This window comes from Chelonoidis abingdonii, chromosome 22, assembly GCF_003597395.2.
Source record: "Chelonoidis abingdonii isolate Lonesome George chromosome 22, CheloAbing_2.0, whole genome shotgun sequence".
Classification (NCBI taxonomy): Eukaryota; Metazoa; Chordata; order Testudines; family Testudinidae; genus Chelonoidis; species Chelonoidis abingdonii.
In genome coordinates this window covers 7,223,629-7,246,674 of record NC_133790.1, presented here as the reverse complement: position 1 = coordinate 7,246,674, position 23,046 = coordinate 7,223,629, and the positions used below count along the sequence as shown (strand labels likewise).

General features: G+C 42.1%; 1 protein-coding gene across 2 annotated transcripts in view; it reads right to left on the bottom strand.

Moving 5' to 3' along the window:
• The window catches only part of KDM2B (lysine demethylase 2B), a 176,792-nt gene extending 158,466 nt beyond the window's left edge, over window positions 1-18,326 (bottom strand). For both annotated transcript variants that reach the window (XM_032800626.2, XM_032800627.2), the window contains exons 1-4: window positions 17,982-18,326; window positions 16,570-16,714; window positions 12,883-12,961; window positions 5,420-5,466 (exon numbers count right to left, since the gene is read on the bottom strand). In XM_032800626.2, coding sequence (XP_032656517.1) covers window positions 5,420-5,466; window positions 12,883-12,961; window positions 16,570-16,714; window positions 17,982-18,032 — 322 coding nt within the window. In that variant the 5' untranslated portion in view covers window positions 18,033-18,326. The remainder of the gene's footprint in view (window positions 1-5,419; window positions 5,467-12,882; window positions 12,962-16,569; window positions 16,715-17,981) is intronic.
• Between the last annotated feature and the right edge of the window lie 4,720 nt (window positions 18,327-23,046).

The window sequence follows — 23,046 nt, the reverse complement described above, 5'->3', positions numbered from 1 at the left end:
CTGAACTATTTCTTGGCATTTCAAATGCCAAATCAGAAGCAAAATCTAGGTACAGACACGTCTGTCTGTTCATCTGCTCCCAAGAAAGCAAGCAAAGGAATGTGAACATAGGCATTTGGTTTTCCTTTAACCCTCTGTTCTGAGATCAAAAGCTCCAGCCAGGACTGCAAGAGTTGATAGAATCACAGAAATCACAGATGGAAGAGATCTATTAGGGTCATCTAGTACATCATCCCCTGGGACCCAGGAAGGATTGTTGGCAACAATACAGTTTCTAGTGCTTTGTCCTGTCTAGTTTTTTATGTTGTATCTAGATGCACAGATTTAATTCAAGAGGGCATTAGACCCTTTTATGTTTATGAATGGTTCCCTGGTGAGCAAAGACAAAAGCAACAAAGTTTTTCAAAACACTTCATGAAGAGAACACAATAACTAAATGAAAATAAAACAACATTTTTTACCCCTTTAAACAGTAAGTTTGAAGTTAATTAGGTAGACGCCAACACTCTTCTTGAAACTGTAAAGCATTTTATGACAAATGGCAATGACATTTTGCCCTTCAGAACGAGCATTCAGATCCGCATTACAGAATGAAGTTGTAAGCCCCTATTAGTTATTAAACTATAGCTGAGTTTTTCCTCTTTTAAGTATTGTCTGAAGTTTCTAAGTAGGCCAATTGTTTTTATTCCTCTCTCCATTTGTATTCTTGGCTCACAGGCACTTCACAGATCAGACAAATTCCAATCACTGAAATTAATCCACTGCCTTCAGGTTTAAAGAGTATCTGAGCTGTCATTCATTTGGAGTTAGTAGTCAAATATATTTAGTTAGAACTATTATTATAATTCTCTAATTTAAAGTGGCCAGTCTTTGAAAGTAAAATTGTAATATTTATATATACACCGACACAGACATACACTGTCTCTAGACAAATGTTAAAACGGTCAAATTGGGGACAATAATGACATTGTGTTATAACACTTTTCTAAAGCCCCAAAACAATCATAATATTTCCACAGTATTTTTTTAAGATTCCACTGAACACAGCTGTTTAAAAAAAAATAAACAATGAAATGCAAATATTGCTACATTATGTACCAGAAGTGACACTGGCTATAAACAAGAGTGACACTAGCTTCACTGTCATGCTGAAGGGAGAAATGCAAATAAACAAAAAGCAAAACTAGTGAGAAGTCAACTGGATTTTTAAAATTCTCTTTTAATAATTGAGGCTGGGATTTTAAAAGGGATTTAAAGAGATTAGACACCAAAATCCATTAATTTCACTGGGATTGAGGCACTTAACTCTTCTAGATCCCTTTGGAAATCCCAACCATAGGAGTTATTAGTAAGGAAGGTAAAGAAGTTTCTTTACAACATCAGATTTTTAAATCAACAGGAGGGCATGATTTTCAAAAGAATGTAAGTCACTTAAGAACCAAAATCCCATTAATGCTCAATGTGATTTATTGTAGGTTCTCTGAAAAATTTTACCCAGTGTCTTTTCAAAATATTCTTATGACACAGATAGAATATTTTTTATCATCCTTTTATCCTGAAGGCTCCCTCAGGGATTTCACAAGTTTTGTACACACAGTATTACTGAAATGCAATCACCTCTAAGTTTACAAGGGTGGGGGATTTTTGCCAAAGACATTTAGGGATACACCAAATCTAAGAAGAAGTTCCATAGGTCTTTAATTCTCACACAGAGCAGACAGGAACTCAGTTTTTTAAGATCTCATGTGAAAATACACCATACACACTAAGCCAAAAATCTTGGATAAATGAGTTGAAACAGTATTTCGTATAAAACTCACTCAACTACAGCTTAGAACAGTGGTTCTCAAACTGGGGGTCATGACTGCTCAGACGGTTGCAAGGTTATTACGTGGGGGGTCATGAACTGTCAGCCTCCACCCCCACGCCCCGCTTCACCTCCAGCATTTATAAGTGTTAAATATATAAAAAAAAAAGTGTTTTAAATTTATAAGGGAGGTTGCACTCAGAAGCTTGCTTTGTTAGAGGAGTCACCAATACAAAAGTTTGAAAACCACAGACTCAGAACTTTCTGAGGTTATTCATACACATTTCAGAAATTAGCCACAGTCAGTGGAGTTGCATCAGGCCTTGGCTACACTGGCACTTTACAGCGCTGCAACTGGGGTGTGAAAAAACACCCCCCTGAGCGCTGCAAGATGCAGCGCTGTAAAGTGTCAGTGTAATCAGGGCGGCAGCGCTGGGAACGCGGCTCCCAGCGCTGCACGCTACACCCGTAAGGGATGTGGTTTACAAGCAGCGCTGGGAGAGCTCTCTCCCAGCGCTGCGGCTTTGACTACGCTCACACTTCAAAGCGCTGCCGCGGCAGCGCTCCCGCAGCGCTGCCGGGGCAGCGCTTTGAAATGTCTAATGTAGCCAAGCCCTCAGTTTCCACCAGGCCTGAATGTGGACCTGTGTGCATTGTAAGGCACTCAGATATTACTGTGATGGATGCTGAATGCCACAAAAACTTGAATTGATAGAGATGAGCTGCAGACATGCAGATTCCCCCAAACATTTTTAGATGGAATTTTTTAAAATCAAGTTTCCACCTGTGATATCAAAGAATCAAACAATAGGAGACAATGTAAATGACCAAGTTATAGGTTAGGCTTGGGATTTGTATAAGGATCTTATCCAAATATAATAACAGGATTACTACATAATATTCCAAATTTGGCTTGGCATGTATACAGAGACCACTCCACCCAATTGTGAGAAATTTCATGTTTCTCACACCAGAAATCAGTTATTCTCAAACTGACTATTTTTATTCCCATTCCATTAATTTACAAAATGGAATATTATTTGTAAATATCCTCCTGCTTTGCTCTTCATTCTCACGCTAATGTTCCTGGCCAATATAAACAAGAACCTGTGCCCGCTAACATTTCCAGAGACATCAATCTTGGGGAAGAGACAACTCTCCCACTTACATTGTTTTTCCAGTGTAACGGTCTGTTATGCAACACTACTCTGCTCCCAGAACATCTACGCATAACCAGTTCAGTGGCTTCACCAGTTTCAGACAGAGTAATGGCAGATTAGAAGCTCTGGTATAAATCTACAAAACATTATTCTGGGGTTCAACCAACTAGCATTAACAGAAGTCACCTGCTTTAAGCCTCTGCCCTGCAAAAGAAGAGCTTCAACTATGTTCAACCTCCGAAATGCGGATTTTCTCAGCAGCTAAAATATTATTTATTAGTTGTATTATTGCAGCACCTAGAAGCCCAGTCACAGACTGATACCATGTCTACTAGGCACTGTGCAAACAGAACAAAAAGACAATCTCTGCCCCCCAAAGAACTTACAGTCTAAGTAACATGAGATTAAGAAGAGCCACCTCATTCTCTTACATGATTTCATGTTTCCTATTTTATTCTAAAAATGCATAGACCATGGACGTGCTCTAATAAAGGCATCAAAATAATACTTCCTACTCCACTTACACAGTGTCTTTTATACAGAGGGATCTCAAAGCCCTTTATAAATCTTAATTAATTGACACAATGAAGTTTTGCTTGTGAAGCAGGGGTTACTCTCAACTTGGTAGATGGGAAAACCTACGCCTCTCTCTTTAAATACGTTAGATTCTTTTCTCATTTCAGATTTTATATTCTTATTGTTTACCGGTAGCTCAAAAGTAATTTTGCAAATGTGCATTCTGGGGTAAAGTATTTATTAAACTGATTTACAATGTGGGGTCTTATGGCACCGCCTCAATAGAAATAATTAATAACTAACAGTAATTAATATTTCAGAATATGAACCATCCCTGTGAGGTATTATAGCTATGTGACCACTTTACCCACCACTGAAATACAGCAGCTTTAGGATAAAACACAACAACTGTTTAACAGAACAAAGTATCACTATGTAATAATTTAGGACAGGAAGTAAAGAATAACATCTCTCTCTTAAATTGCAAGGGGATTTAGATAACACATAATTATCTAGCTTATTTGTAGGCAGTGTTGTAGCCATGTCAGTCCCAAGATATTAGAGACAAATTAGAATCACAGAATATCAGGGTTGGAGGTGAGGTAACATGGGTGAGGTAATATCTTCTATTAGACCAATTTACAAAAATTGCCATGGAATTGTTAATAACAACAGGGATCTTGGTTTTATGTTGCATTCAAAAGGCAGCACCTCTAGCATAGGGTTGCCAACCCTCTCGGTTTCTCCTGGAGTCTCCTGGAACCATGCTCTATCTCTGGGAGATTTAAGGCGCTAACAGACTGGCACAGCAGCGGGGCTAAGGCAGGCTCCCTTATCTGCCTTAGCTCCGTGCCACTCACTGTCTCTGTGGCCCCTTTGGGGGCAGGGGGTCACTGCATGCTGCCCCTGCCCCAGGTGCTGAGTCCACAGTTCCCACTGGCTGGGAACTGCAGCCAATGGGTGCTGTGGAGGCAGTGCCTGTGGGCAGCAGCACGCAGAGACCTCCTCCGTCCCCCCCACCCCCTCCCGCCTAGGAGCCACTGCAAGAGGGATGTGCCAGTTGCTTTTGGAAGCTGATCGAGGTAAGCGCCAACCGCCTAATGCCCTCCTGCACCCCAACCCTCTGCCCCAGCCTAGAGTCCGCACCCAAACTTCCTCCCAGAGCCTGCACCCCCTCTCACACCTCAACCCCCTACCCCAGCCCAGTGAAAGTGAGTGAGGGTGGGGAAGAGTGAGCGATGGATGGGGAGGGTGGAGTGAACAGTGGTGGGGCCTTGGAAAAGGGGTGGGAAAGGGCGTGGCCTCAGGGAAGGGATGGATCAGGGACAGGGCAAGGATCTTTGGGTTTGCACAATCAGACAGTTGGTAACCCTACTCCAGCAGTGCAGCATCCTTGATGATAATCAGAGGGCACTAATTCAACACTGATTCAGCGGGAAAGTGCCACCTATCAAATCATCAAAGCTATTTCATTAAGCTACTTCACTTGATCTCTCTTAGAGAATTCCCATCAAAGTACTGACCCAGCCTAACCCTGGATAAGCGTATGAGGAGTTCACAGCACAAGGTGATTTGGCTATCACCGTTCTTTAAAAAAAACAGAAAACAGTTGCTCAACCAATCACTGCTACAAGCTCAACAAGTATTACTGGTGCCATTTGGGTGGGAGGACAGGTATTTGATACCCATTAGTGTAAAACATTCACCTTACTTTCAAAAGGACATTTATACAGCATGTGGTTCACAGCTTGGTCAGCACAATTGCTAATAAGGTTTTTCTCCTTTTCCATTTATGAACTGCTTCTCCATTTCTCCTCCCAGATTCTGTGAGTTATCACATGTGTCTACAAACATATCTGGGCACTTACACCAAGTTAATATTTAAAAGCAATACTGAACTATATAGAGTTAGTTCAGTAAATTCAAAACAACTTACCCACTAATAGCTTCACATCTCTGACAGTGAAATCCTGGTCTGGCATTCTATAATTAGAAAAAAAAGCAATGTTAAATGCTATCAAAGTGTGATCACATTTTCTTTACAAGGGTAAAACAGAAATAAGATTATGGTGTTATTTGTGGATATTGCAATACACATGGTTACTATTAGTAGGGATCAAGCATGGTTTCTCTGAGCAGCGTGGCCAGATTTTATTGTTGTTGTTTTTGAGGGGGGAAGACAGGGAATGGTATTAAGACATATTCTTGGCTTTTCGAGGCTAGTTTGGTTAGCAGTAGTGCCAAAAAACTGTCTCTGCTCAAAAGTGGGGAGTCTGCACTAGAATCCTGCTAGCAACAATTACATGTGGTCAGGTCTTTTGACAAAACACAATAATATTCTACATTTCTATTGCACCTTCCAGTTGACCATCTCAAGCACTTTGCAAACAATTAGCCCTCACAATATCCCTATGAGGTAAGTGTTATCTTTTTGTTCCTGTGATTTGCATTCTCTCTGCAAGGGCCCCATAGCTGTGGAATTCACTATCTCCCTTGTCTGAAACAGATCCAACCTGATAACCTTCAGCATTCATTTGCAAGGCTCAGATTTTTACCCAACCACTTGAAAATGGGGAAGAGGAGAACTATTTGAGGACAAAGGGGATTTGAGGTGACTATTTTAAACTAGTGCACTTGACCATAACATAGAAATACTGTAGATACAAGGCACCTAGAGCATATGGATGGGTGCCCTTTTTAGTATTTATATCAATCATCACACACCAACAAAGAAAATAAAAGACAAACCTGACTAAGAGGCAAGTGGGCAAATCCAATCTGCTGAGAACTCCTACTGCCCTAGCACAAGTGAGTAGTACTTATGGAAACAGACAAGGTGGAGGAATACCTTCCTTCCCTTCAAAATGAAACTACATGCTCAGTACTTTGGAGAGGACAGCTAGAGTTGGTTTGTTATTCTCTACAACTCCTGACAGTGTCATGTGCCAGAGTGAGAATTCCACAGTGCTGAATGCAAACTGAGTGGTCAATGTTGTAGAACCCACTTCATGCTAGATTTACATCTGGGAAGTCCAGCTTTAATTTACACCATCTCCACTGACTGCTTATACCTCCCTCTGTAAGCTTTGATATGCTGCCGCAGAAGCAAAAATCCCTGCTGCTCCAAACATACCCTTTTCCCTCCTATTCCACCAACCATAGATGCTATGCTCAGCCCTTGCACAATTACGACTGATTTATTCCTGCACTGTGGCACAAATTGCAGTTCCACAGACTTCCAGCGCTGTCTGTCCCATCAGTAAACACCAGCCATTTGTCAAGTCTAATTACAAATCCAGAATGTCAACAATGGGGTTGGGTGGAGGGAGAGAACAGCTACTTTTTCTTTGCGATATCCTTTTCATTTATACTGCAGCTTGTAAAAGAGGATCTCAAAGTGCTTCAAAAGCATTGAGGCCCTGTCTACACTAGAGACCTTATAGCTGCACTACTGCAGCAGCTGTGCCGCTGTAAGGTCTCACATGTAGCCACTCTATGGCAACAGGAGAGAGCTCTCCCACTGGCATAATTAAACCACCCGCAATGAGAGGCAGTAACTATGTCGGTGAGAGAGCATCTCTCACCGACATAGCACTGTCCACGACGGCCCTTCTGTCGGCAAAACTTCTGTCACTCAGGGGCATGAAAAAAACCACACCCCTGAGCGACATAAGTTTTGATGGCATAAGTGCTTCTGTGCATAGCTACCGCCGCACATTTAGCTGGTTTTATTATGTCAACGTGAGAGCTCTCTCCTGTTGGCATAATGTGCCTTCACGAGCGCTCTTACATCGGCACAGCTGTAGACATGGCCCGAGTTAACAAAACTCACACAACCATATCAATTTGGTAAGGGATATATAAGGATCCCTTTTCCTAACACCAAAATGAAGCCACTCCTGGGGTAGAACACAGTTGTACAGAAACACTATACAATAGTTTAGAGCAGAGAGAGAGGACTACTGTATCCAGCTGAAACTGCAAGAGAAATTAGGAAGGCAGAATGTAATTACCTGACTTTGAATTTGGCCTAACATTAGGGTTAAAACACCAACATAAAATATGATCCTTGGGATCTGTACTGACTGTAAGTGTTTAGTTTCAGTTTTCTGTTTTATACAAAACATGTCACCTCCAACAAAACAGTACCTAAATAATATGATGTGTATTGATATAGATGCACAGAGTAGAGTGCCAACGATCAGTCATTAATATTTCTTCCTGAAACACCTTCAAGGGTTCTCACAACAAATTTTTTGGTGGCCTCAGACAATTTTTCCCAAAACAATTAATTTTAGGAAAAACAAATAAATATGCAAATACACATGTCCAAATCATTGTAATTTATTTATGTAGGGTTTTGCAAACTCAGTAATAAAAATAATGTACAGTTGTCTCTGTTCTTTACTGGATCTAAACAGAATAGAAACACATATAATATGCTTTGCATGTTTTGTTTTTTTGGTGGTTGTTTTTTTCAGACTTCATAGCTAGTAAGCCTGCTACTGTGAAAATTGATAGTCGTATATTTGTTAATATCACTTTTCACAGGGCTGGAGGATGCAGAGGATTCAGGGCAATGTTGGGGGGGGGGGCGAGCCTGGGGCCTCGCTGCACTGCTGCGGACTGGAGGAGGCAGTGGGGTCAGAGGCAACATGGGAAGGCGATCCCAGGGCCAGAGCCTGAAGCCTGGCAGCTGGGGAGCAGAGCCCACCGCTGCACAGCTAGAGCCTGCCGCCCACTACCCCAAGGCTGAAGCCCGAGCCCCATCGCCCCTGGGAAGTTGGAGAACACATACTGGTTCCCTGCTCCTACAATGTTTGAGGCTCCAGAAGGGTGTAGGGACCGGCCCTGGGGGAGGAGCCACTGCTTCCGCCCACCCCTATCATCACCCAGGAGGCTGTGGCTGCAAGAAAAGCCCCTGGTGGCCAAATGCGGCCACAGTGGCTGCATTCAAGAAATGCTATAGCTCAGGCCTGCACAACTTGTAAAGCAGTGAGGGCCACATTAATCCAAAGAAAACAACTGAGGGCCAAAACCCCCCCAGCCCCGCAGAAACACCCCACATACACACACACAGGACCTCCTGGCCTACGGAAACACCCCACCCCAGCACTGCCCAGCCCTGCAGAAAAAAATCCTCCTTCCCCAGCAGTCGCCCCACCAAAAGAGCTGTGGGCCAAAAAGGAAGGTTGGAGGTGGGGAGGTGATACTTGATTTTAAATCAGTCAGAGGCTCCCAGCTGAAGAGGTAGCTGGGAGCTGTCACGGGCAAATTAAAGGGCCCGGGGCTCCAGAGGCTGGGGGAAACCGGAGCTTTGGGGGGCGGGGGCAGGGATTTAAAGGGCCCAGAGCTCCTACCGCTAAGGAGAGCCCAAGCCCTTTAAATCCCAGCCCCAGCCCATCCGCTGGAGCCACCGCCGGGATTCAAAGGGCTCTGGGCTGCCTCCCGCCGCCAGGGAGCCCTGAGCCCTTTAAATCTCAGCCGCGGCCGGGAACCTCTGCGGGCAGCCCAGAGCCCTTTGATTCCCAGCCGCGCTGGGATTTAAAGGGCTCTGGTCTCCCCGCCGCTGTGGACAGCTCAAAGCCCTATGAATCCCGGCCGCGGCTGGGATTTAAAGGACTCTGGTCTCCCCGCCACTGCGGGGAGCCCAGAGCCCTATGAATCCCGCTGCAGCTGAGATTTAAAGAGCTCTAGGCTCCCCATCGCTGTGGGCAGCTCAGAGCCTTTTGAATCCCTGCCACGGCTGGGATTTAAAGGGCTCTGGGCTCCCCGCCGCTGCGGGCAGCCCAGAGCCCTTTGATTCCCCGTCACGGGCCGCACAGTGAGCCTCCGCGGGCCACACGTTGTGCAGGCCTGCTATAGCTGTTCCTTAGAAAGGTCTCCATTTCATGTACTGACCTGGGCCAAGGCTGGTTACCTTGTGAATTGATAGAAACTTTTATTTTATGATGAAATAAGATTTTCAGAAATCATCATATTTGACTTAGGTACCTGTGTGGAGGCCTGAGGCTGGATCACTTTAAGGGAGCTGTGTTTGGGTTTCTGAGTAACCAGTAGGGTAATAAAGAAACTGTTTAATGCTGGCTTGGTGAATCTAAGTATTGGAATATCCACCAGCTTTATGAGGATTGTCTGCCCCGTTCCTTGCAGTTCACCCTCATTGAGTGTCCATAGCTAGCCCCCACTGGGACCCCGGTCACTCATGCATCCGGACCTGTCACGAGGTGGCGCAGGTCCAACCGCCGCCTCTGGTGAGGGCCCACTCGATGGGAGTGCAAGTGTCCTCCAGTGTCTCCCTGGCGCATGTCCTCATTCAGGACATTTGCAGAACTGCGACGTGGTCTTCAGTTCACACGTTCACGACATCCTATGCCCATAGGTTAGTAAATGTCTATCAGGGATGGATGGTCTAGACAGTATTTGGTCCTGCCATGAGGGCAGGGGACTGGACTCGATGACCTCTCGAGGTCCCTTCCAGTCCTAGAGTCTATGAATCTATGAATCTTACAACTGCCAATAATCATGGGAGTGTCTAATGGTTCCAAATATCTCCCTAAGGAAGACATGGCTGCTAAAATATCATGACTTGTATTTCCTGCTTCTGACCACTAGAAATAACAGCTCATTATGGTTGGAAATATGAGATGGAAAAGCACCAAGGTAATTTTGTAACTTTACTTTCATTCTTAATAATCTCTTCATCAATTACTACACTTCCTGCTCTTCAAGAGGACGACCATACATGGCAACAGAATTGTTCCAATATACTTTGTAGATCTGCCAGCCACAAACATGCAAGCTGACTGTTTAACAGCAAACAGAACTGGAAGTACATAGCAACAACTACTTCTAAATGTCACATAGATCTAAAACTATTGTATACAGTGTGTGTAGTATTAACACATTATACATACACACACAAATATATCTTTTCATCTCAAAGTGTCTGGCATACTGCAAATAGGGATCATTTCATCTACCAAACTACGAGCACAAGTGAAGCAGAAAAAAGAAGGGGGGAAGACACATCTGACAAGCAGTGGGGCTACAGGGGGAAGAGTGGTACTGGCTGAGCAAAGGAACTAGGATAAGGAGGTAGGGGAGGAAACTGAGACTGGATGAGAATCCCAGGGAGGGAGATTGGGACTGGGACCCATTGGGGACAGGGAACAGAGCTGAAGGGAGAGAGAGATCAGATGAGGAACCAAGGAGCAGGGCAGGGGGACTGGGATTGACTAGGCAAGACTGGGGAAAAAATCTGGATGAGGAGCTAGACGTGGGAAAGAGACAGGACAGGGACAGGGCAGGAGTCTCACTTAAGAAGATGGGCACAAACTCTTCTGGTCTACTACAGCACACTCCACTCCAGAGCACGGACTGGAATCCAAAATTCTTGAGTCTCACCATTCCTCTGCTTGCAGCAAATATCTGTGAAACACAAGGTGAAGTGTCCTATCCCCTCTAGTGCTGGTCTAAATAAAGGATGACAACCTACTACCGCTATAAATTACTTCATTAACTAAAATGGCAGAGGTCTGTGTGGTGGATCTAAAGATTCTAACCCTGACAAGACCCATGTCGGTGTCAATATGATGCCACCTGATGGAATTTCTGTTTTTATTACTTGGTTCTTTTTAAATCTAGGAAATTACACACACACTTACATTAAAAGAGTATTAAGGTCACAAGGTCAAGCACTCAAAAATTAGGAAATGCCAGAATCAAATTGCCTGTGCAAGCCTAATTTGGCCCTCTTGTACATATGCATTATGATACAGCTTTTAAATATATGATCACATAGTATTTTAATGCAAATTTTTGTATGTTTATATAAACATATCACATACCAACTACTCTTGGCAAAAAGAAATATATATACTTAGAAGCGCAAATTTAGATGAGATGGAATTATATTATTCCACAGAATACAAAATAACAAAACTGTACTTATGTATCTCACTCCTAGCATTGGAAATTAATATAAATTGCATTTCTAACATTCTTTTGACCAAGAGGCAGTCAATCCTAAGTACATATTTACACTTCTTGCAAGAAATTCTATTTCAAGCTAACATGTGAATCAATGCACATTTTAATAAAAATTATTAGAACCTGGTATTTCCCATAAGAGGCAAATCAATACACCTGACCAAATGTCCAGTGAGGATTCCCTTCCAGACTCCTCCAATGGATCATTTAGGCCCTAATATATCAGATTTGATTTGTGCCTATTTTACACATCAAAAAATTACCTAGACTCTTTAAAAATCTAGCCCCAGTTCTTTACTCTGACAGCCTCTGGCTGTGAATTCCATCTATTGGCAGAAGCTGCACACGTGAGGTGCTTAGTGTTGTAGGAGGGGGAAACAATACAGCATCAGTTAGCCAAGTGCCTTTCCACTAGAAAAGGAAAGAGACACTAGAAAGATATCAGTAGCTCGTAAGGGTCAGAGAAACTGGCTAGTCAAGTCTGGCTGTAGGAGACTATTTAAGCTCATCACAGCAGACTAGGGCACACATGCTCCTTCCCTTTGATAAGCATTACAAAGTGAGAAAAATGACTACAAATGTTATCATGGAACTTCCTATGTATTTTCTCCCAAATACTTCCAAATCCAGTTCAGAATCCAAAAGATGTTTTTTCTAACCACTGCCTCTGCAAGCTCCACCTGCAAGCTGCAAATCATACTGCATTCTTTCAATCTTAAGGCTTCACCAGTAATAATGATTCTGCAACTTAGGCCACATCTAGACTACGCGCCGGATTGGCGCATTAAAATCGATTGCTCGGGGATCGAAATATCGCGTCTGGTCTGGACGCGATATCTCAATCCCAGAGCGTGCTTAGATCGATTCCGGAACTCCAGCTAGACGACCGGACTTCCGGATTCGACACAGCGAGCCGCGCGGATCGATCCCGCGCGGTGAAGACGGGTGAGTAAATCGATTTTAGATATTCGATTTCAGCTACGCTATTCTCGTAGCTGAAATTGCGTATCTAAAATCGATTTAATCTCATAGTGTAGACCTGGCCTTAGCTGACAGCTCATTTATACTGTGTGAGACAGAGTAGAATGTTAAAGTCATAATTAGAGAATTGCATATTCTGTCACTAGGGCACAGACTGGGAGCTGGAAACCTGGGGTTCTGTTTTCATCTTTGTCCCTGACCCCGCTCTGTGACAGTGTGTACAACCACACTGTAGCCACTTAACCTTTCCCTCCCTCAATCTGCTCATGTGTAAATTAAATATAATCATCCTACCCGCCTCCCATAGGTGTTGTGAGGCTTCATGCTTTTAATGGATTTGAGTTCCTCAGATGAAAGACCATATACAAGTGCAAAGTTATAATTTTGTAAACATTTACTAACAAATAAGATTTTGTTGTAACTTACTTAATTCCCAGACCATCTTTACTTCTGAAGAGAAGGGGAACCCTGAGAGCTTCTCTTTGCACATACTCAAAAGTAAGATCTGTTTGAATATTTGAATAAAAAACAAAATCAATTACAATGACATCCTCACTTCACACTAGATTTTTTCATGATTCACTATTTTAATTTCTGCAGCCAAAAAAAAAACTCACTTATCACTTAAACAAAACTGCAAAGAGAGTGAACATTTTTAGGTCAAAAGCAAAATCTGAGTGATTGACAATACTCTCCCAACTGCTCTCTATTTTTCCTACTCCCTGATGCATATAAAGCAGAATGCATTCAGAGATTCTCAGTTGTCCTAGGCTGAGAAACCCTGGTTATGATAAAATGCCAAATTAACACTTACAGCAAATTCACAGCTAAGTAACTGTTAAGAGGCCTGGAATGTACAGAGGAAATATAAAGAACAAGCTATATATTTGGGTTTTAAGAAATATACTGCTTCTGTTGGGCTTTACAGAAGTACAGTGTAAGGCCCTGATTCTACAAATACTTACGCACATATTACTTTACACGTGAATAATCTCACTGAGTTCAACGGGACTACTTACATTTGTAAAGTTATATGCAGTTTTGTTGTAGGCATGTCAGTCCCAGAATATTACAGATATAATGTGGGAGAGGTAATATCTTTTATTGGACCAACTTCTGTTGGTGAGACAAGCTTTTGAGCTATATAGATCTCTTCCGTTTATAAAATTAAGCATTTTTAAAGTTAAGCAGGTATGTGTCTGCACTATGGGGCTTATAATGTGGAAATCTTATTGTAATTTCTGACACAGTTAAGGTGATAAGAGTGAGGGAGGAAATTTCTTTTCAATAGAAATTATTAATTTAATGCCAAAATAACCAGAACATTGGACACAGGCTTGGTTGTCTGTACACTGAACAGTATCACATTATTATTTCATTCTGAGGACTAAGCTGAACTGTTAATGTTTATATGCAGTGGTATGAAATGACATATGACATACCTGAAACAATGGTGTATGTGATTCAATGACTAGTGAAAAAGTGACAAGCATTGATGGGGGGGCAGGGGTATTTATAATCTATTTGAACTCTGCAGCATAGAAATGAAATTAAATCTTGAAGTGGCCGCATAGCACCTATCTGTGATCTATAATCCTCCTTCCATAAATGAGAATAAGTAAGTCTTATGTAGCATCTCTAAAGGATGCCTTGCATATAATAAATATGTAAATAGCTTAAAAATAAAAACATGTATAGTTTGACTCCTCAGCAATCCAAATATAACAGTTCTAAACACCCAATTTATACATAACCACTTTTAATTGCTTAGGTAATTTCATTATCTAAGAACATCCTTCATGGGACTCTGCATGAGATTTACCATTCTCAGATTTATACACCTTGTGTCTGTTTACTATCAAAACAACTGTAAGGGGGTGAGGGAAATCAGTATTAATGTCCCCTTTTTACTTGTTTCTTAACCTCTCTTTTTACAACACTTTTCCTCTTTTATTCAATTAGCAATGACAAGAAGTGTGGCTAAAGCATCCCCACCTAGAGCTGTCACATTAGACCATTGTTTATCTTAGTGTTATTTTACTAACTTTTAATAATTGCACTTGTTTTTAGAACAGTCAGAATACAGCTTCTGTAATGTATTTTTCAGTCAACTAATGGAAGACACAAAAAGTATTTCTCCATTAGCAAAAATATCATAATTTATTACTCAATGTATTAATACTAAAAAAATTCATTTGGCTTTAGTAACAAATTAACTAAAAATACACAAAAAAACCCTTCTGAGTAGGGCACGCCACATGTAAGACAAAATCTGAGTGGGTGAGGGGTATCAAGGATAAATATTAGTTCAGGAAGCAGACAGCAGATACATAGTATATTATGCTAGTGAACAAGTAGCATTGGTAGGCTCTGTGTTCAGGCCAAAAATCACACTGCAGCTTTGCAGCACCTCTGAAGAAAACCTCCAACCCACATTCCTGGCCAGGGATCAAAGAGGTGCTACCATGAAAAATAAAAACAAGGAAGCAGATGATTAAGAATATTCAACCGATTCCATGTGTTAAGATATCTTGATATTTCTGCTCTCACTCAGCAGCAGGATCAGCAGGTTTAATATTTTTGCCTTGGTTACATTCAATTCTTGATTTTATAGAAAAATTAAAAAGGCAAAAATGAAAATGGAGCAAATAAAAGTCTTTAGAAAGACCCAACAAAGCATTCAAATCTCTTGCAGGGCTGAACGAAGTAGACATAGACCAAAATAAAGTAACAAAAGACACTCATTTATTTTCAAGTTCCCTAGAAGGGTAAAAGCTACTCAAAGGTCTCAAAGCTGCTAAGCAAGAGAAATAGTGGATTATAATACTGTTAGCAAGTAGCAATTAAAGCAAACTAAGAATTTGGGAGAGAAAAGTAGAATCCAATCCCCCTCCGGAAAATTACTGAACATTTTTAGAGCTAAGGAACAGGTGTTGGAGGGGGAGACTTTCCCACAAAATAATAAATTATCAAGAAGTCAGACATGATTTCCCTCACCACATAAGTGGTCCTTCTGAAGAAAGTTAAGTGTCCATTGCAAGGCTAAGCTTTGGAAAAAGAAGAAAATATTCTAAATTAAATTAGTGGTTCAATTACTGTTGCCATCTGATGAGAAATACAGCCAAAGCTAATAATTGGACATTCCTGAGATAACTGATTCAGACTGTGGTGTCCCCAGTGAGGTTGGATTTTGGAAGAAGTGCAATTTGGTGTCAATTTTAGTAACAGCACAGTAAATAATGTTGACCAGTTGCAACAGCACCCCTCAATCCATCTGATTCCCCTTAAGAAACCAATCCCCCTCACATCCCTTCCCAGCAGGCAAGAGAGCTGCTAGCTGCACTGGCTGGCTTCGATTATTTGTTACTTCATAGCTAAATCACATAAGCAAATCCAGGTAGTTTGGAGGGGCAGCTGTAATTTAATATATGATATAAACACAAAGAACTTATTTACTCTAAAACCCCCTGACGCTAGAGAACCGGATAATCAATTGCATCCCTTGAAACTGACAAACTGGAAGCAAATGGGACCTTGATTCAATAGGGGGCGGAGAGGGAGAAGCTAGAATCACCATGAGGCTGAGTGGGGGCTGGGGTTTTTCTGCGGCTCCTTTCCACGAACCTGATTCCCTAAAATATTGGAAGCTGAACTGGGGTCACGCTGATAGGCTGGGTTGAGGGGGCGGGAGACATTGGGGTTTCTCTACAAGCTACATCCTGATACACTCATGTCATTGTCAAAGCAAAAAGTTGCACATCCGTGACCAGGTTACATGGGAATGATGTGAGCAGTCCCAACGCCCGTACCCACCTCTAGCTACAGAGGCAATGCACACAGAAACGCATACATGTGTTTATTTCCTGGCTAGGTCCAGGCTAGGGCCCCAGTGTGCAACACCCAACCCACTACCCCCTCCCCTGCTGCTCGGCCTGGATTCGTCACCGGATTCCCTGGAATGGGGGATGCAGGCGGGAAATACGAAACAAACCACAAACTGCACGTGGAGACACCACCAGCTTCTCTAGAGCAATCAAAGCAAAGAAGAGGTACCCACCCATTCCACTCCCACTAATTCAAACACATTCATCCCTGAGACAGCCAGACATTTACCTTTCCCTTCCATGTCACGCACGAAATTCCCATGATACTTTTGACTCTTTAATTTCTCCTCCAAATTAAAACTCCTGATGCAGACAATTTCCTCCACGTCCGAGAGGTCCTCATTCTCATCGTATCTCCTTCTACCAATAGATCGCTAGAAAACAAAGCAAATAATATAGACGGGGGTGGGAAGTGGACTTTGGGGAAGGAAAAATGTATCAACTTAGGGGATATTTGGATAAACATGGTCTGGGTAAATAATGATCAAGGCTGCAAAATTAACAATACTTTATACAACGTGAGCTTGAGTACAGAAGAATCTCCACTCCCTTTCTCCTTATAACACCGTACTAACCCAAAGTAACAGGTGTCTGGCTGCAGGAGACCCTTGCACTATTTTTTTTGTGGGGGGGATATCTCTAAACGCCAAACAAGTGAAGAGATTTACACAAATCATTAATTCACAAACCCCAGCACTGCTGCACTTTGCAAGACCGTAAAAAAGTGAACGGCAGGCAGGCAGTATTTGTTTGTTAACACATCGCGTCTCCGATCATATGTTATTATTTGTGTAAGATATAACTAAATAATTTCACATAAAATTCTGCATTTACTCTGATACATGCTATTCAGGTTGCAATATTTACATAATCCAAGTGTTTCCATAGTCACACCGGAAGCCACGATTTAAAAACAAATTGCATTATGTAACATGATTTATTTGCGCTTCTCTCCCCCTTGCAATGATCCACATGTTATTTCTGTTCAATCACAGGCTATGCAGTTTAAAGAACAAAAAAAGGGGGGGGTGGGATTCAGAGGAGAAAGGGCAGGAATGAGTTAAATGCACGATGAGGGGTGTGTATGGAGTAGGCCCGGGTGAAAACAGCAGAGGCCGGTGCTGCTGTTGCGGCTTCCCCCCAGAGCCAGCGTGTAACTTGTTAACAGCAGCCCCTGGTTCTCCAGCAGGGACACAAGGCAGAACCGCACGTTCACACACACAACACACTCCGCATGCAAACACCCGCCTGCAAAAGGAAGCGCTGGCTATACACAAAGCTAGCTCCCTTTGGGGACCAAATACACCAGCTGCCTCCATTGGGGTTGCTCAATTCCGAACACTTTGCAATCCAGATCTCCCTCTCTCTGTACATATATTTAAAATCCCCCCAGCAGCTAGCCCTAGAAAAACACACACTTCATCCGTACAATCCTTTACCAACAGGAAAAAAAAAAGAGTATTGTCCCACCCTCTCCTTCCCCTCACTTAAATTCCACCCCCTTCCCAAGTGTTTAAGCTGATCTCTTGCAAACTAAGTAGCTCTGCTGCCTATATTTACATGCATTTCTCCCTTTGCAAATAATTAAGCAAAATCAATTTAAATGTACAAATAGGAAATAGACAGAAGCCAGCTACACACCAATCTTCTTCCAGAGTCTTTCTCTGCCTCCATTTTTTTGGAGAGTTTCATCTCTTAATTGTCAACAGTTCCTGTCCTGCATTTTTTGGCCCAAATGGGGAGGAGGAAAAACAAAAGCCATCCAGGTCTCTCTAAAGTTTTGCAATTTTGCACCAGCACTTTTTTGGGGAAGGGGAAGGGAAGGGGAGGGGGAGTCGATGCGTTTTGCAAAGTCCTAAGGAACCATTTTCAGACACTGAGTGGGGCGCAGGCGTCATAATCCCCGGAACGTAAACATTGTTGCCGATCGCGTTCGGGGAAGGGGGGGAGGCCCGGGGGAGGTGGCGGCTGCAGAGGGGGGTTGGGGGGGACCAGATTGCACCCAGCGCTAAAGATCGCTGCTGCCGCCGCCGCTGCTGGCTGGCTGCTCATATTGGTGTGTTGTTGTTAGGTCACGAGTGTGCAGCAGGCATTGCACGCAGGCGCTGACTCACTGAGCTGTTTGTTATGGGGAGAGCTGGAGTGTCAGGGGTTGGAAGGGACTGGAGGCAGCAGCGGCCACTCCGAAATATGAGGAGAAAACAAAGTACACAGGGTCACACAGAGACCTTCAATTGCACACACATGTACACAAGACATACGAAGACATTCGCAGGTGTACAGATACGCTTAAGTACAGAATATGCATATACAGGGACCTGCATATACACACGTACAACACAGACACATGCAGATATGCACAGCACTAATACAGTTATGAAAACATACAGACAGACCTATCCCTAGACACATGCACAAAAGACATATAGAAAGATGCACAAAATCACACATATACCTAGGATGCATGACACACACATGGGAACATGCACATTAGACACATGGAGATAAACTTGGAGATGAGGCACAGAGGCAGGGTGCATGACATCCACATAAAACGTTACATGCACAAAGCATACAAAAATGTGAGATGCATGTGAAACATACACTCAGAAAGTCACACATAACTCTCTATAAAATAACATCACCCCATGCTTGTCTCCACAGAAGTTTGCTTTCTTAAGAGATGATCAGTGGCAATAAAGAAACAAGGGCAGTGAAAAAAGCAACAAGTTGCTCACTTTTATTTTAAAAGGAATTGCACTAATGTATTTAAAGTTTTCTGTCATATATGGGCATGTGTTTTTTAGAAATTGCTGCCCAGTTACAGTTCTATAGATTCTGGAACTCAACATGTTTGTCCTTTGGGAGAGGGTTTAATTAATTCTGGTCTTGGAAGGTGTAGTCTATATGCTACAAAGGAAAGATAATTACACAGTAAAAAAGATGGGTTTTATTTTAGGAGCTCTGTTTCAGTAGCATCTATTATTTTTTAGTTCTTGCTGGCTTTATTAAAATGCTTTTATGAGATTGAAATACCCTTTTTGTAGTAGAATGTATTTAAATAATTTCCTTACATAATAAATTATTTAATATAGGCTACTAAATCACTGTCACAGGAAAACTTTCAAGTATGGTACTACTGAATGAAGCTAGATTTGAATTTCAAGCAGTGGTAAAAGGCTCTATTTCATATTAACAAACTTATGATCCATTCAGCCTTTGGGTTTCCAGTGCTCTAGGTGTCTGCTTAATGCTAGGATTGGTAAGGGAACCAGTGTTTTTCACATCTAAGACACAAGTTCAAATTTGGATTAGGTTGATAATGATCAAATGTTATTATCCTCTGATGGCTGTTTGGAGGTCTGTGTAAAACAAGGCAGACATTTTGGATCAGTTCCCAGGTGTCCACATTGTTGTACAGGGAGGAATTACAAATTTCTTAACAAAATGTTTAACCTTTATCAAGATAAAGCAAATTTCTTAACAAAATGTTTAACCTTTATCAAGATAAAGCAAAACACACAAAAAAAGATTCCAAAGAGTAAGGGATCTAAACTACACACAGACCAATTTAGAAGCCGATAGAAACCTCACAAGCAGACATTAAGTTGTAATTCTGCATAGCTTTGTTCCCAGACCAATTAAACAGATTTAGACTAGAAAATTAGTTGCAATAGATTTTCGTTCTTTATTGTTTCTGTGCACTTCTACACAACAGAACGCAGTCACTCACATAGACTCCTGTTTAGCCCCTGTGCATACATAGTCAGTTAATTAACACTTTAATTGATAGATTAAAATATTGTGCAAAACATAACTAACACATCACCAAGCCAACATGATAGGCCTTGGTGGCAGTCTAATTAGAAAGACTGAAGACTCAATGAACTGTGGCAAATGACCAGAGGAAAGACTGTTCAGATGTGGCTTAGAACTCATGAGAGTCAGGTTTAATTCCAGGATCCACCACAGACTTCTTGTGTGATGCTGGACAAGTCACTCAGGCCCACATCCTCAAAGGAATGTAAGCATCCAACATCCATTTAAATCATTAGGAGGTAGGCACCTAAATACATTTGAGGATCCCTAACACCCATTGATTTGTTTAGAATTAAATACCTAAATATCTTTGGGGATCTGTAGCTTAGTCTCTTTTGAAAAGCTCCTATCTATAAAATTAGAAATGATAGGTCTTTCTTGCCCATAGAGATGTTATGTGGATGAATACATGAAGAGTTGTGAGGTATTGTAATGTTTACTGTATATCAATATGCATATTTATCAACTGATACCTTAAGACTCCAGTCCTGGAGTTGTATGCACAGGCTTAACTTTAAGACAGGAATACAATGGTTAAAGTTAAGCACAGATGTAAATCTTTGCAGGATTGGGGCCAGAGTAGTAGAGTACAAGATAAATAACTATGATTAGAGAATCATCAGAAACAAAGCTATCAATCAATTAAATAAATAAGTCCCTGTTACAAAAAGTCCATCAATAAGATACCACAGAGACAGAAAAAACATTTCTCTTCCCTTTCTCCCCCACCCCCACCCTGCTCCAGGTTTTACTTCTGGTTGCCTGTGAGGGTTTTGCTCCTCCCTTCTGAAATCCTATATTAACTGTGGCCAAAGCTGGGTAAGAGAAACACANCACCCCCACCCCCACCCCATCAATATAATCTGGAATTTTTGGCATATCAAGCAAACACACCAAGTAGGATATTGAACACACACATACAGAGAAACTAGGGCACACGTTACTAAAATTCTGGAAGTAAAGGTGTTTCAGAAGTATCAAAGTCTAAGTCTGTGGGTTTCTAGCATCAGAACACTAATAGTTTTTAATCTTATGAAACAGAAATGATTGATTTTAACATTTCATAAGGGCATTTTATGGTTCATCATATCAACCAAATATTTTAATAAAATACTTGTTCTGTTTCTTTTTTAAATATTTATATTACCGTAAAATAATATTTTCTTCACTATGTGTTATAATTAATCAAAAACTTGTACCAAAAAAGGAACTGGACATTTATATGAATGATAAGAACATCCACACTTGCATTAGATGGAATAAAAAACATTATAAGTGATATTAAACCCTCATGCTTCAGAACACAGGTCAACCCCTAACTGATGAGGTTAGGAAGCATTTCCCTCCAAGCAGGTTATTTGTCTGTGGGGGAGTGTTTGCACCTTTTTGTGAAGCATTTGATACTGACCACTATCAACCAGGGTACTGGATTAGGTGAACCATTGGTACAGCAATTCCAGTGTTCCTTTACAAAAATAAAACAAACTAGTGAATGTATTCATATTGTCATGGGGTGGTTCAGTCATTAGGAGATGGGCTAAAATTAATTTTTTTGTTAACATTAGTAAAACTATTTATAGTACAATTATGCCCACAATGTGCTACATCTTGTCCATGTTCCCTTGACAGTAAGAGCGGGAGCTTTAAGAAAAACACCTAGTATCTCACAACTCATTAATTTCACCCTTGTTGACCTCACAGGAAAATTTATTTCCTGATAAATAGAATAAATTTTGCTAAAATTAGATCCTTAAACCCTTTTCCTTTCCTCATAAACTATGGACTACCCGTCAGGCATCTTATCCTGGATGGACATGAAAAGCTAGATGTTTAAACATTTCACTGCCTTTGGACGCTATGTGAAAAGATACTTCTGTGGCTCTCTAGCCAGACCAAATCAATCCAGGGGCACTGGAACAGGGAAGGGGAGGGGCCCATGGCCCTCCCACTTTTCGCCATGGGACCCTGCCCCCTTCCCTTCCTCTTCCCCCTGAGAACCTACACCCCAGTCAGGCCAGCAGCTGGTGGAGCCCAGCCCAAGTGCCCACGCAGTTGTGGTGCACGCCAGCTCCCCAGAGCTGCCTGTGCAGCTCTTACCATTGCCAGACTGCAGCTCTAGGCCCTGCCCCTTGGCCAGAGCTGTGTTTGGGTAAGAGCTGTGCAGACAGCTGCAGAGCGGGAGGTCTGGGGGCAGGGACAAGAGCTGGGGGCTGCTTTCAGCCCCACCCAGCCTTGCTCCGCCTTCTGACTTGGCAGGGGGTGGGGCCTCCAGGGGAAGAAGAGGGGCCTTGGGGAAAGAGGAGGCTGCACAGGTGGGGTTTTAGGGGGAGAAGAGGGGGCCAGAAGCCCCTGCCCCTCCCCTTTTGGGATGGCTCTGCCACCCATGGATCAATGTTTTTCCCACCTAGGAAGCTCAATGATTGCAACTTCAAGCTACATCCCACAGCTTTCCAAGGAGGGCTGCTCTGCCTTAGGCCACGTCTACACTTATAAACTGTACTGATACAGCAATACCACAGTAAGAGCACGGATGTAGCTGTGTTATGTCAACAGGAGAGAGCTCTCCCATCGACATAACAAAACCAGCTCAACGAGTGGCGGTAGCTATGTTGGCGGGAGAGCATCTGTGCATGAGTGCTTATGCTGTCAAAACTTACGGTGCTCAACAGGGTGTTTTTTGCTGACATAAGTGCTAGTGTAGACATGCCCTTAGACTTAGCACTGCTTGAGACTGCTGACAATCTTTTCCTCATCTGCCTATTGAATTTTCTACCTGTTATACTTTTTATGCAAACCTTCCATTTTAATTTCTATTTTGTACTAACACAGTTTTGTTCTGTGACAATAACAGAAACAAATGGAAACAACTATTTGGCTAACAATATAC